Source organism: Blennius ocellaris, assembly GCF_963422515.1.
Source record: "Blennius ocellaris genome assembly, chromosome: 19".
Lineage (NCBI taxonomy): Eukaryota > Metazoa > Chordata > Actinopteri > Blenniiformes > Blenniidae > Blennius > Blennius ocellaris.
Window position 1 is genome coordinate 24,881,237 of NC_137668.1, and position 15,206 is coordinate 24,896,442.

At 45.6% G+C, this 15,206-nt stretch overlaps 1 protein-coding gene across 1 annotated transcript in view; it reads right to left on the reverse strand.

Moving 5' to 3' along the window:
- Nucleotides 1-15,206, reverse strand: part of LOC308143915 (uncharacterized protein) — a gene marked incomplete at its 5' end in the record, with an annotated part of 53,799 nt that continues 38,593 nt past the window's right edge. Inside the window, 11 exons of the mRNA XM_080514858.1 lie at nt 1-433; nt 1,472-1,676; nt 3,414-3,526; nt 3,606-3,687; nt 4,610-4,702; nt 6,227-6,283; nt 7,362-7,690; nt 9,682-9,744; nt 9,831-9,990; nt 11,350-11,619; nt 12,426-13,327. Coding sequence (XP_080370984.1) covers nt 429-433; nt 1,472-1,676; nt 3,414-3,526; nt 3,606-3,687; nt 4,610-4,702; nt 6,227-6,283; nt 7,362-7,690; nt 9,682-9,744; nt 9,831-9,990; nt 11,350-11,619; nt 12,426-13,327 — 2,279 coding nt within the window. The 3' untranslated portion in view covers nt 1-428. The remainder of the gene's footprint in view (nt 434-1,471; nt 1,677-3,413; nt 3,527-3,605; nt 3,688-4,609; nt 4,703-6,226; nt 6,284-7,361; nt 7,691-9,681; nt 9,745-9,830; nt 9,991-11,349; nt 11,620-12,425; nt 13,328-15,206) is intronic.

Below are 15,206 nucleotides of genomic sequence, written 5' to 3' on the forward strand. Positions count from 1 at the left end.
TCAGAACCCCCGAGCTCCTCCTCCTCCACCCTCAGTGTGCGTTTACTGCATTTCCTGTGCGCTAATGAACAAAATGAACAGAAGAAAGAAGCTGTATTGCTTTTTACGGAAAAAAAAAGAATAAAAATACAATAAATAAATACAACCCAGGACCTGTAGGGGGCGACGGAGGAACACTGAAGCTGATTGTTACGGAACAACGTGGTCACGAAAACGAGTAAAGCCGGAGGTGGCTGCCGGAGGAAGAGGAGGAGAGGAAGAGGAGGAAGAGGAGCGAAACCAGGTTTTCCAGGAAAAGAAGTGAAAAGTCTTAAAATAACCCCGAGCGGCGGCGGCGGCAGCAGGAGGAGGGGGCGGGGCCAGGCGGTGATGTCAGCGGTGGTCCGTGCGAGAGCCAGCGGCCTCGCGGGAAGTTGAGCTCGAGAGACTCAATCTGCGGAGGTCAAAGGTCAAGGAGAGGGGAGGGGGGAGGGGCGACAAAATAATAAAAAATAAAGGAACAAGAGAGGAGGCGTTGGTGTTTAGAGTTACAGGCCTGCAAGATAGAGAGGGTGGAAGATGGTGGTGAGACACGGTGGACACACACACACACACACACACACACACACACACACACACACACACACACACACACACACACACACACACACACACACACACACACACACACACACACACACACACACACACACACACACACACACACACACACACACACAATGTAACCCAACCCCGAGCACAAATGATGCTCGTCGCTCAAATCCTTCGTCTTTAAAAAAAAATAAACATGAAAACGACTCAAAAGCTGAAACTTTCTTTTTCCACATTTCAAGTTAAAACAGAATTTTTTTTTTTTTGTGTTGAAAAACGATAAACAAGACAAGCTGAATGCGATGTCGTTTTTCTGTCGGGCCACGAGAGGGCGACTCTCGTCGACTCGTCACCTCCACATCTACTGTTATGAATTCATGAACTATTTATGACAGTAGGTCCCTTTTTATTTCTTTCAAAAAGTTGTTTTCCTGTTTCCATGGAGACGGAGCGTTTTCAAAAAGTTGCTTTCCTGTTTCCATGGAAACGGAGTGTTTTCAGAGTAGCATTTCCGCTCGTTTCCATGGAGACGGAGCGTTTTCAAAAAGTTGTTTTCCTGTTTCCATGGAGACGGAGCGTTTTCAAAAAGTTGTTTTCCTGTTTCCATGGAGACGGAGCGTTTTCAAAGAGTTGCGTTTCCGCCCGTTTCCATGGAGACAGAGTTGGGGCGCTTTCACAAAGTTGGGTTTCCCCCCCCGTTTCCACGGAGACAGATCGTTTTCAAAGAGTTACATTTACCCCCTGTTTCCATGGAGACGCAGAATTTGCATAAACGTCCGCCTCGGAAGTCAACGAGGTGACGGAGGTGACGGAGGTGAACTCGGCGTCTCGTCTGGACTCGGGGTTGAGAAGCGATGAGAGAAACGACACACACACTCACTTGTCTCAGGGATGAGTGTGTCCAGAGCCTCGGAGGAGCAGGGGACTCCGTCCTTCAGCCCGTTCTCCTGCGCAGCCGGGCCTCCGGCCTGACCGGGGCCCAGACCCAGACCCAGACCCAGACCCAGACCTAGACCTGGGGCAGGGGCGGGGGAGGGGCCCGGGGCCAGGATGCCCCCCTCTGCTGCCTCCTGGGACCCTTCAGCCTGAAAACACAGCGGGACAGCAGGTTAGCTTCTGGAGCTCAGTTAGCAGGTCTAGCCAATTTAGCATTTGGCTAGTTTAGCGGTTTTAGGTATTTTGGCAAATTTAGCGGTTTTAGCTTTTTTTATCCAATTTAGCAGTTTTAGAGCTTTGAGCCAATTTAGCAATTCAGCTATTTTAGGTAAAGTATCCCTTTTAGCCAAGTTAGTAGTTTTAGCTCTTTTAGCATATTTAGCAACTTTAGCCATTTTACCTAATTCATCTCTTTTCGTGGTGTTAGACATCTAGAATTGTTAAGATGGTTTTAGTTGCTGTTTTTCTTTTTTTTTCTTTTTGTTGTTGTTTCGTTTGGATCTGTGTATTGTTTTTTCCTAATATTTTTCAAAAATACTTGGAGGAATATTATTTGTTCTTAAGGCATCTTGATATTTAATTGTATGGATGCTAATTAAGCAATATTTGTCTCTGCATTTCTACTGTTATGTTGTAATTTGCCTTGTTAAAGTAAAAAAACTCAATAAATATATATATACATATAAAAAAAAGATGGTTTTAGTTGCAACACATGTTTTGTTTAGCAGTTAAAGCCATGTTAGCAGTTTTGTCCATTCGAGACAGTTTTTGGCCTTTTTAGACATTTAAGTCGTCTTTGTAGCTTCAGCTGTGTTTTAATTACGTCAGCAAATGCTGCTATTTGCACAAATCAAGTTACACACAGAAATATAGCATTTCCACACAAACAGGCTAAAGCTAAAGTCACACAATGTGAGAACAAAACATATGAATATAGAAAACACCGTATTTGTTAATTAAACACATGAAGAAGAGCCGTTAACACTTCAGCCGATTGTCTTTCACACACGAGTGCAGCACAAACTGTCCCTGCAGTTTTTCAGCTAAATAAGTTTTTTTGGGTTCAAAGGATGAAAGCTTTCAAAGCTTTAAAAATAGAAATCACTTGTCAAAAAAGAAAGCAGGCTGCTTTGATGCCAATGCTATTCTTAGCAACGCTCACGATGGGGTGAAACGATACGTGGAGATGAAATCCTGCGAGGAGGGATGTTTGGTCAAATTTGGACTTTTAGCTTTTTCACGTCCGACATTAATGGAAAAAGGTCGGAATACAAAACTATGAAACATTTTAAGTTTGAAACTTCAAAGTCCTACAGTTAGCACTGATAAAGTGATAACTTTTTATTGACTCAATCGTTTTGTATTATTTGTTAATATAGCAGCACAAAGTGAACAAGTACACAAATAAAAAAATTATAATAATAATTAAAAAAGAATACATATATTAAAAAATTATTATAATAAAATAAAAAATAAATTAATCAGTAAATTATAACAACAATATTTTTAAAAAAGCAACAGCAACAAAAACACAGAAATATCACTTTAATCAACAATAAAAATATCAAACCAATGCACTTAAGAGAACCAGCACTCGTGTTCTGACTCAAGAACTTCAAAGGTTCTTTCATCTGTGTGCGAACTGAAGCTAGAAAAAATAAAAAGAACCAACATGTTGCAATACTGCTTGTAGCCACAAGGTGGTGTGGTGAGTCTTTCCAGGATTGGTCAACATGAACTATTGTTTAGACTAAAGGTTCACGTGTATTAAAAAAATACATAAAAGTAAAGGAACGTCGGCGTCGAAGCTGATCGAGTAACGAGCCAAAATACACAAAGAGATTTATGACGTCATGCTACGTGCTAGCGTGACGGCGTGCGCTCACCTTCACACTTCCTCCTCCAGGCGAGTTGCTCACGTTGTCCAGAGAACTCACTTTGGACTGAGTCTTGTCCTTGAAGCTCACTTTGTGAGACTCGATCTTCACTTCTCCACCGCCTGCAGCACACACACACACACACTGAGGACGGTGTCCCTCATGTCCCACAAGGCTTTGACCGTCCTCCCGTCTGCTCACCAGGCTTGTGCTTGATGTTGTCCTTGGAGCCACACTTGGACGTCACCTTGCTCAGGTCCACCTTCTTGTTCAGGATCTGCACCTGTTTGGCATCACAGACGTTCCGTCTTCAGCGCGGAACTTTCCCTCAACGTCGTCAAGTCTCACCGACCAAGAGGGAATTTTTGACAAACGTCTTCACGTGTTTCCAACACGGTGAAACTTTACGGCACAATGACGCCGTGACGTTCAGTCGGTGTCGGAACTTTTCGGTCAAACGTGAAGACGTTTACTGAAGCAAAATGTCCTTCAGCGATCGAGGGCGAAGAACCGGCTCAGTGTGCCAATCAGAGAGCAGTGGTCTGAACCGGACCAATCAGAGAGCAGCGATCTGAACCGGACCAATCAGAGAGCAGCGATCTGAACTGGACCAATCAGAGAGCAGCGATCTGAACCGGACCAATCAGAAACCAATGATCTGAACCGGACCAATCAGAGAGCAGCGATCTGAACTGGACCAATCAGAGAGCAGCGATCTGAACCGGACCAATCAGAGAGCAGCAATCTGAATTGGACCAATCAGAGAGCAGCGATCTGAACCGGACCAGTCAGAGAGCAGCGATATGAACCGGACCAATCAAACACCAATGATCTGAACTGGATCAATCGGAAGTCAGAGAGTTGAACCGGACCAATCAGAGAGCAGCGATCTGAGCCAGACCAATCAGAGAGCAGTGATCTGAGCCAGACCAGAGAACAGCGATCTGAGCCGGACCAATCAGAGAGCAGCGATCTGAGCCGGACCAATCAGAGAGCAGCGATCTGAGCTGGAGGAGGGGTTTAGTGAGTTAGTTGCAGGGCGGGACGACAGGAAGGGTTTGAGGAAGCGCAGTGAGGACAGGAAGCTACATTCGGCTTGCTAGCATGCTGTCCAACGTCTCAGGGAAAATCTGGCCTTTGATCTTAGTCAGGAATAATCTGTGGAGCCGGTCCTGGTTGGGCTGGAAGGGCCAGGCGGTACTTACATTCCCTCCACCAGGAACATGCTTCATATTGTCCTTGGAGCCCAAGCGGGAGGTGACGTGGCTGAAGTCCAGCTTTTTGGAGACTATCTGAACCTGAATGGACACAGCATAGCAGCAAGGGGGGGAGGGGGGGGTGAAGAACAGGCCAGAGGAGAGGAAGAAAGGAAGAGGAGTGTTGGGGAGAGAAGAAGCCACCGTCACAGGCCGGGTTAGAAAGGAAAGGACAGAAGGCAGGAGCAAGGTTCTGCTAAACAAATACCACTGGAGTGTTTTTCTACCTGCAGGGAAGGAACCTCAACGCTACAGAGCAGAGTACCTGACGTTCTAACGCAGTGGCTCCCAACCTTTTCACAACCGTCTACCGAGAACTGGACGAAATGTTGGAACTGTCGCAGCGAAACACCAACTTTAACCACGACAAGCCGGAACCTCCAAAACTGTTTAACACCTCAGCGAGTAGTTACGCTACTGAGGTTCACATTTTATAGTTTAACCATCATGAATGTCTTTCCAACACCGAGTCATTTTCATGAGGGAACCTCATAGAGAGAATGTCATAAAGCTGTTTATACGTCTTGTGTTTAGTCTGTTTAACTGACTGATACTTTGTGTGATGATCTGACAACCAGACAAATAAGTCACGATGTCGTCTGCATAAAAGGTTAACAACTTTCTGTATTCAGAAAAAGTCTGGAGGTTATATGGACGGAGGAGTTCGCTGTGGTGAGACACGTCGCCATGTTGTGTCCAATCAAGAAGGTTGAGTTCAGTAAAGGACTGCAGGTTGGGAACCACTGATGTAGAACACACAGAAAGCCGAGGGGGATTAGAGGCGGACGTCTGTTAGAAGAACCCGACTGGACGGAGGACGTTAGAGCGAGACACACAAGGTTGTTCTATAAAGAGACACGGGAGAACCGGCAGAGATCCTCCATCACAAATCTGTCAAAGCTCTTGGTGACCCAGCGAGAAGATCGAGGCTTTAGATCCACCAAGAAAGACAACAAGAAATATTCACTCTTCAAAACTTTTAAACTCAAAGCGACACTTACCTGTTCCTCTGTTGTGATGCTCCTCTATTCCAACTCAGTTCCACCTCAACTTTTATGTCGTTTTTAACAAATAAGTGTGTTTTAAAGACTATTATGTCTCATTCTGGGGTATAAAGTGAGATTAAGTTATGTGAACATGTGAAAATGTTTGTGAAAAGATATTATGCTAAAACAAACAAAAATTTGAATGACAAAATTGACAAAAAAAAACCCAAAACAAAACACAGAAGTGTTCAACGATACTCACACGGGGCACCGTTTCTCAACCGACCCCTCATATTACAGTTCAATTCAAGATTCAGAGTATAAAAGTACCTGCTCGGGAAATAGACGCTTTGATCTGATGGAAACTGATATGAGATGGAAGCTCAGACCCGTTGTTGATAAATAAATAAATAAATAAATCCTGGTTTCTAATGTCGTTACTTGAGTGTTTGCAGCCTTTGGACGACCGTTAACTAAAAGCTTCTGAGGTTTGATTTTTGATTTAAGGTTTGTGGATTTGAGGACAAACACACAGTGATGTATGGAGGGTGGAGGGTGGAGGGTGGGGGGGGGGACTCACTTTGCCCTGGCTGCTCTCTTTGGAGGAAGCGACCCTGCTCTGGGACACGGCCGACACCTGAGGAGACAGGCCCGCCCGGGTCAGAGGTCAAGAGGTCAAACGATCGGCGGCATTAGAAAGGGTGTTAGTACGGAGGTTTAGAATCTGAAGTAAAGAATCAGTTGGAGACTTAAGCACCTGAATCAATAATATCAGAAAATTAATAGAGATTATTGAGGATTTCAGTCTAATTAAATTTTTTTTATGGTAAAATCAGTTTTTCCAAACAATATACAGAAAAAAAATCAAAATCTTTGTTGAGTTAACTCGAAGTTCTGATAATTATTCTTAAAGGATCATCCAGCTTTAAAATGATCCTTCTTATAATAAAATCATGAAATTTTGAACGTTGTTTTGTTGTTACTTTACCCTGAAGTGAGATCTGAGAGATTTTAGTAAATCAGTGTTAGAATTCATGGAAAAACCAGGAAGAAACTAAAGAATCCATTAGAGAGAAAGAAGAAGAAAAGGTTTTGCAGGTCACTCGTGGTTCATAAGAGAAGATGTAGCAACAACAATGTCATAATAATTCTGGCCATTTAAAATATAATAAAATATTTTAAAAAACTATTTGATCTGAGAGTGAATGAATACGACCACTATGGCCACCATCATATCTATTCTTGAAAATTAAGCTGTACAAAAAATTACAAAAATATCTTTAATTTCCAGGAAATTCTGTCTATTTATGTATTATTACATTATCCGATGCAGTTATTATTCTCTTTTATTAAACTTTTGCATACTTCCCTACAGATCGGATCTACATTTTTCCACTAATATTAGAAAAAAAAACTAAAAAATTTTCCAAAAACAAATGTTTTTTTCCTCAGGATTTTTGATGCCAATTCAACGTGATTACTTGTTATTGGAGAAATACCTTTATTATTTTGTCAACTTATGGTGTTTACGTTTTTATTCCATTAGAATTGGCACAGATTGTTGTTGCTAAATGGGAAGATGGTGTGAGATGGATGTGCGAGATGAGAGAAATAACGGAGGTGAAGAAGCAGCTGTTGTGTTTGACGGTGCCCCGTGTGAGGCAGCGACAAACTGTTAAAACAATGTTAACATGGTGAGCCGAATCAGGACTGACCTTCCCTCCCCCAGGCTGGTGCTTCATGTTGTCCGTGGAGCCGATCTTGGACCGGACGTTGCGGACGTCGGGGGCCGGCGCCGTGCCGGGCCGGGCCGAGATCCTGGAGGCGGAGGAGGAGGAGGTGGTGGTGGTGGTGGAGGCAGGGGTCGGCCGGGAGGCGCGGGGTACCAGGGGCTTGGTGGTGGAGGAGGAGGGTGGGGCAAGTTTGGCTGCTGCGGGGCGGGGGCGGGGGGCAGTGGTGGTGGAGGAGGGGCGGGGGGCGGTGGTGGAGGAGGAGGGGCGGGGGGCGGTGGTGGTGGAGGAGGTCCTGGGCTTTGTGGAGTCAGCTGGAGGAGGAATAAACAAAGCAGTTCAATCACTTTCATCTCCAGCGCGGAAACTCTGAAGACCATGCAGTTTGCATGTTGGGCCACTAGCTGGCACCGTTCTTTGTTCCCATAATCCACGACGACTGTGGCACTTCACAAAAGTGGCGTTTTCCTCCATTTCCACGGAGCCTGAGCGTTTTTAAATTATTGCGTTTTCAGTTTTCCGTTTCCAAAGCGGCTGTGCAAACGTTTAAAAGTTAAAGATTTTCAGATTCCCACAAGGAACAAGTATTCTCAAACTTAAAATTTACACAAAACCTCAAAAAAAAAACAACAACCACCAAGTGACTCCTTTCATGCCTTTTAAATCCCAGAATTAGCGTCGCTGCAGCTGTGGCGCAGATCTGCTGAGTCAGCAGCTCGGAAACAAGCCGACGCGGCGTTCACTGCATCGTAAACATGAAAGAGGAGGTTATCCAACACAGTTTGACTTTAAATCCGCCCGAGTGTGACGGACGAAGGAAGTCTGATTTAATCCAGGCGGCTCGTCTTTTCACACGACGGGCCGCCCGGCGGACTCGACGCCCCGGAGGCGGCGTCAGCAGGAGCTGAAAACTCCCGGCGGCTAAGCCGCTGAGAGGCGACGGCGACTCGGCAGAATCTTTTACCTGGCGGAGGAAACGCCGAGGTAAAGAGCAGATCAATGAGAGGGCGGGAGGGAAAATCCTCCACCGTCAGCAGGGGAAGGGAGAAAAGTAATCCTAATCCCAACTTCTTAAAACGTATGAAACGAGTGACAAAGGGCGAAAAAAAAAGAGGGAGACTCACTAAATTCTTCAAGAGAACATGGACACACTGAAATACTTTGAAGTCTACAAAGGTATAATGTTAAAAAAGCGTTTTTTTTGGCCAGACAGGAAGTTTCCACAGGAGAAAATAAAAAAAAACAAAACTCAAATCTGGTATTTTTCACAAGAAAAGTTCTCGTATTTCACTTCATTATTTGTTACCTGGAGCGAAACCGAGAAATGAAAAGCAGGAAAAAAATAGATCAAAGCAACAAAAGGCAACGATTTCAGGTGAAAAACGCAAAAATAACAAAAAAAAACAAAAATATTTGTTATATTTTGGCTTCTGAATCTGTTTGTTTCTCTATTTATTTTGTTGTAAAAACAAAAAACAAAAAATGATTCCAAACAATAGTGAACTAAAGTTTTTTAAATTCCTCAATGAAAAGGAGCAGAAAGATGATTAAAGTTATATCAGCTGGCCTTTTATCTAGAATAATCGTTTTCCATTTCAAAGCAAACAGCAAAATAAACAAACAAAATGATCAATAGAGAAACAAATAAAAAAAAAAAAAATCAATCCGACATCGCCACTCGCTTCAGTCAAATTTCTCGGAAAAAAAAACAACTTTGATTCTCGTTCGTCATTTCTTAGTATTTCAATAATAACCTTGTTTTAATCACTTTTTTTTAATTTAGTCTTTCCAGATTAACTTTTTGGAAAATGGCTCTCAAGGTGAAACTTTTTGAAAATGCTGTATATTTATTTATTTATTTAATTGTGAAAATATAAAAAAGATTTCCCACAACAGAGAACAAAGGTTTTCAAGTTCCTGAACGGAACGGAGCAGATAGACGATTAAAGTTATATAATCTGCCCCTTTTAATCTGAAACAATCATTTTCCATTAAAACTGGAAAAACAAGCCCAATTGTCCGACATCGCCGCTCTCGATTCAGTTTTATTTGTCAGGAAAAAAATATGTTATAACCATATTTTAATAAAAAAAAAACTTCAATTGAACTTTATTTATAAAGAACCAAATACCTGCAGAAACAAAATAAATCCACGTGAGCAACTTTAATTCCTCATCCAGATTAACTTTTTGGAAGAGGCTCTCAAGGTGGAACTTTTTTGGAATCGCTGCGTTTTAGCCTGAATCCAGTGGGAATCAAAGCGGCGCCGAGAGAAAGATCAAAGTGAAGACAACGCGCCGGCTACCTGCGGCGGTCCTCGGCGTGCTCGGCTTCTTGTCCTCTCCCGGCTTGCCGTCCGTCTTCGGGGCTGAGATGAGAGACAAGCGCAGAAGACGTGAGAGAAAGAACCGGAACGTGGGACGGAGACGAGCAGAGCAGTGGGGCCGGCATTACCCAGAGGCCTTCTGGTGGCGGCGGCGGTGGCGGTGCGAGTGGACGTGGCTGTGCGTGCCGTCGTGGAGGTCCTACTGGCCGTCGCCGTGGCGGCCAACCCGTTTTTGGTTGCGGTTGCAGTGCCAGCCTTGGGCACCAGGGGGCGCTTCTCTGTGGCGGTCTGGAGGAGGAGTGGGGGGGAGGGGGAGAATCACATCAGGCTTTATTTTTGGCGAGACACAGATGGGAGTCCTCGCCGCTCCATTCGTCCGGATGATGCCGCGCTCCACATCCCGCCGGCCGCGCCGAGTCAGCCGCCAGCCTCGGGCGCCGAGCGGCTAAATTAAGGCGGCTAATTCGCTGGCTGCGCCGCCACACTGCTTTTATCTGGAGACGACAGGGAGACGCAGGCTGGCGGAGAGCAGGTCCGCTCAATCCACGACACGAACCCCGCAAACCGTCACAGACCCTCTGATGTAATAAAGAACACAACAAAGAGCCAACGAATCCAGATCAAAGGATCTTTTTACGACTTCTCTATCACTGCAATAGTTCTTTTTTACTTTGATTTATCTAAATAAATGAGCTAATGGTCCTCGTGTTGTCTTTGTCGATCCCTGAAGGCAACATCAAAGTGCAATACCACTTTCAACCATCAGGTGGTGTATTGAGTCGTAGATGTAAACTAATTCTTCAAAGTAACATTACTTGTCACGGCCATAGTTTGGTGATTTAACACCTGGTCGACTAATCGACACCAGAAATACTCAGCTAGTATTTTATCCGCGTGGAAAATGTAGAAAACTGTATCCGAGCGCGACTTCCGACTTCGCCCGACCAGACGACACGAAGGCCGTTAGAAACAAAAAACAAAAAAACCTGACAAATCCAACAATTTAAAATGCACCAACCACGCTGCTACTAGCTAGCGAGCTAGCTAGCTAGCGAGCTAAGGCCAGTTTGACACGGTCAAATGGCTCCTCACCTTCACTTCACTTATCGAAGCTTTAAAAGTTTCAGAAACTTTCTGGAAGCGTCTGAATACACGCTGCGGTGATGATGCTAAATGCTAAATGCTAACTGTAGCTTCATTCAAAATGGGATATTGTCGAGGATTATGACTAAAGACTAAAGGTTAGAATGTTATTACGGTCAAAATATAACCTCGAAGTTGGACTGTTATTGCGGTGACTGTCAAACTAAAACCACCGAGTTGGATTGTTATTGCAGTGACTGTCAAAATAAAACTGCCAAGTTGGATTGTTATGATGGTGACTGTCAAAATAAAACTACCAAGTTGGATTATTATTATGGTGACTGTCAGAATAAAACTGCCAAGATGGATTGTTATTACGGTGACCGTCAAAATAAAACCGCCAAGTTGGATTGTTATTACGGTGATTGTCAAAATAAAACTACCAAGTTGGACTGTTATTACAGTGACTGAATATTTCACATCTGTTCTCCTGACGCTGTGACCTTTGACCCCTGGCGGAAGCAGCACTGAGGCCTGGACTCTCACAGTCCTGCTGACACTTACCTTGGGTTTAACGTCGCGCGTGGCGGCAGCGGCGGCGACGCGGCTGGTGGCGGTAGCGGTGGCGGCGGCGGGCCTCCTGAGCCCGGTAGCAGCTGTCGACGAAGCTGCCCGGGCTGAGGTTGGTTTTTTATCTGAGGTGTTGGAGGTGGAGGTGGTGGTGGTGGTGGAGGGCGTGGGACGCCTGGGGGCGGGGCCAGAGGTGCCGGCAGCCGCCGGGATTGGCCGCGTTTTAGCAGCAGCAGTGGCGGGTTTGGTCGCCCCGGCAATAGGCTGAGACGCCAGCGCGGGGGGGGATGATGGAGGGACGGCGAAAAGCAAACATAAAGAAAAGGAAAACAAATGATAAAAGCAGCAGATCAAAGCAGCAATTAAAACACAAAGGATGAGTAAATAAAGGAGCATAAATAATAGTTAGCATTTAGCTCGTGGCTAAATAATCTTCATGTTTACGTGCAGAAGAAGCTTTAGAGCAGAAGCATCATGGGAAATGAGTCTCTCTTTCACATTAAAGTGTCGTTAACTTTCTGCTGACGTCGATTAAAACACTTCGGCTGGTGAAACAAATCACCGTTTCCATGGCAACACATGATCCTGCTGGTTCGTAGAAACCGACATCAAGTTTTCTCAAAGGAAAACGCAAAGAAAAAACCAAAAAAAAAACAATACGATTCTACTTGGAGTGTCGTCGTGGAAACGGCGTGTCGGTTGGCGCGGGAACGAGTCTCATGGCCGCGATGCTAAAACGATATCGCTAATGATAGCACGGTAAAAATGGTTGACTTCAAAAATAAAGGACCGTGAGATAAATGTCATTCTATATGCTTGATTTAAAGAGTTGTGACATAGTACCCTGTACCACCTGGTACCACCAGGTACCACCGGTACTCAGTACCACCTGGTACCACCCAGTACTGAGTACCACCTGGTACCACAATGTACTCACTGCCACCTGGTACCACCAGGTACTCAGTACCGCCTGGTACCACCTGGTACTCAGTACCACCTGGTACCACCAGGTACTCAGTATCACCTGGTACCACCTGGTAAGTACCACCAGGTACTCCGTACCGCCTCACCTTGGCCTTCAGGTCTTTCCCGTTCACTCCAGGCTTCGCAGGTTTCTTGGATTTCTCCGCTGCCTCGGGTTTCGTCGCCTTCTTGTCATCTTTCTTCTCTTCCGTCTTTTTCTCCGCCGGCTTCTCTTCCTTCTGTTTCTCCACCGGTTTCTCTTCCTTCTGTTTCTCCACCTGGTCCGTCCCCTTGGCGTCTCCCACCTCCACCGTCGCCTTCGTCTCGCCTTCAGACTTCTTCTCGGTCTTTTCCTCGACGGGTTCCACCTTCACGGGTTCTGGGGTCTTCTCCACCTTCTGCTCTTTGATGTCCTTCATCTCCGTTATCCCCACCTTCTGCTCTTTGATGTCCTTCACCTCCGTTATCTCCACCTTCTGCTCTTTGATGTCCTTCACCTCCATTATCTCCACCTTCTGCTCTTTGATGTCCTTCACCTCCATTATCTCCACCTTCTCCTTGTTCTTTTCCTCAACTTTGGACATTTCAGTTTTGTCCACATTCTCGACTTTCTTCTCCACCTCCTTCTCCACCTTCTTCTCCACCTCCTTCTCTACCTCCTTCTCTACCTCCTTCTTTACCTCCTTCTCCACCTGCTTCTCTACCTTCTTCTCTACCTCCTCTGCTTTATCCCTCTTGTCCAGTTGGACTGACGGAGCTTCTTCTTCCCTTCCTTTGTCCTCCTTCACTTCCTTCTGCTGCACCTCCTCCACCCTCTCCTCGTCTTTCTTCGGCTCCACCTTCACCGGTTTCTCTTCGTCCTTCTTCTCCTCTATAACCTTTACCGGTTCCTTCTCTTTCTCCACCTTCGCCGGCGTCTCTCCGCTGGTGAACTCCACCTTCACGCTCTTCCTCTCGCTTTGATCCAGATGGTCAAAGACGTCCAGCTTCTCGTCCTCCGTCTCTTTAACTGGAAGAGGAACAGACAGGAAGTGAGTTTACAGACGACAACACTTATTATGGTGACTGTCAAAATAAAACCACCAGTTGGATTGTTATTATGGTGACTGTCAAAATAAAACCACCAGTTGGATTGTTATTACAGTGACTGTCAGGAGGAGGAGCAGGGCCATAGACCTATAGAACTAGAAGCTACCGGCGCTAGCAGCAGGAGGAGCAGGGTCATAGACCTATAGAACTAGAAGCTACTGACGCTAGCAGCAGGAGGAGCAGGGTCATAGACCTATAGAACTAGAAGCTACTGACGCTAGCAGCAGGAGGAGCAGGGTCATAGACCTATAGAACTAGAAGCTACTGACGCTAGCAGCAGGAGGAGCAGGGTCATAGACCTATAGAACTAGAAGCTACTGACGCTAGCAACAGGAGGATAGGGCCATAGACCTATAGAACTAGAAGCTACTGACGCTAGCAGCAGGAGGAGCGGGGCCATAGACCTATAGAACTAGAAGCTACTGACGCTAGCAGCAGGAGGAGCGGGGCCATAGACCTATAGAACTAGAAGCTACTGACGCTAGCAGCAGGAGGAGCGGGGCCAGAGACCTATAGAACTAGAAGCTACTGACGCTAGCAGCAGGAGGAGCAGGGCCATAGACCTATAGAACTAGAAGCTACTGACGCTAGCAGCAGGAGGAGCGGGGCCATAGACCTATAGAACTAGAAGCTACTGACGCTAGCAGCAGGAGGAGCGGGGCCATAGACCTATAGAACTAGAAGCTACTGACGCTAGCAGCAGGAGGAGCGGGGCCATAGACCTATAGAACTAGAAGCTACTGACGCTAGCAGCAGGAGGAGCGGGGCCATAGACCTATAGAACTAGAAGCTACTGACGCTAGCAGCAGGAGGAGCGGGGCCATAGACCTATAGAACTAGAAGCTACTGACGCTAGCAGCAGGAGGAGCGGGGCCATAGACCTATAGAACTAGAAGCTACTTTTCTCCAGACACCAGAAGCAGCAGCCGCCTCTCAAGCTCTCATCTCATTTGCATAACGACACTTAAGAGCTCTTAAGCCGAGACTCTTCAGCAGCAGACGTCTTCATTCCACAGAAGAAGGTTAACAAATGGGAGAATCTAAAAAAAAGCCCGTCCTATTCCAACGCTGTGGTCGTATCTTTGAGGAAGAGAAGCTGCTCTGCTTCCTCTGCAGCCGAGGATTAAAGTGTAATTAACGCCGGTTTCACTCACTAATAACTCTTTTCTCAAGCCGTCATTTCATTACGGAAATAATAAAAGATGGTCTCGGAGAGTCGCCGTCTCACTGAGGCGTCATGACGACGGCTCTCGTCTCCGTCACTTCACGCCCGGCGGCGCCGACAGCCCGGAGAGGAAACACTCCAGTTATCGGCGCCGCACTCGTGTCCGTCTGCCCCGAGAACATCAGAGTCTGATACGACGGTCGGAGATCAACGCCGAGAACAAACATCACAAAACATCTGTTTTACACATTTTCTCTGAGCTTCTTGGCTTTTCAGACGTTCTGAGTGATGAAAGTTCGTCCTGTAATGGAACATTTCTATTAAAGTGAACTGACCAAGTTAAAGAGTGACTGGAATCTTTCAACTGATTAAAAAAAACTGGTGAAAGTAAAAGCGAACAAGTTTCTCTGCTCGCTGGAACTTCGTTTGTTTGTTTGGTTTGTATCATTTGTGTTTATGGCATGAGTGAAGTACTCAATATCGGTACTCAGTATTGGTACTTGATATCAGTACTCGTATCGGTACTCATATCGCTACTCGTATCGGTACTCAGTATTGGTACTCATATCGGTACTCGTATTGGTAGTCAGTATCGGTACTCGTGTCGGCACTCAGTATTGGTACTCAGTATAGG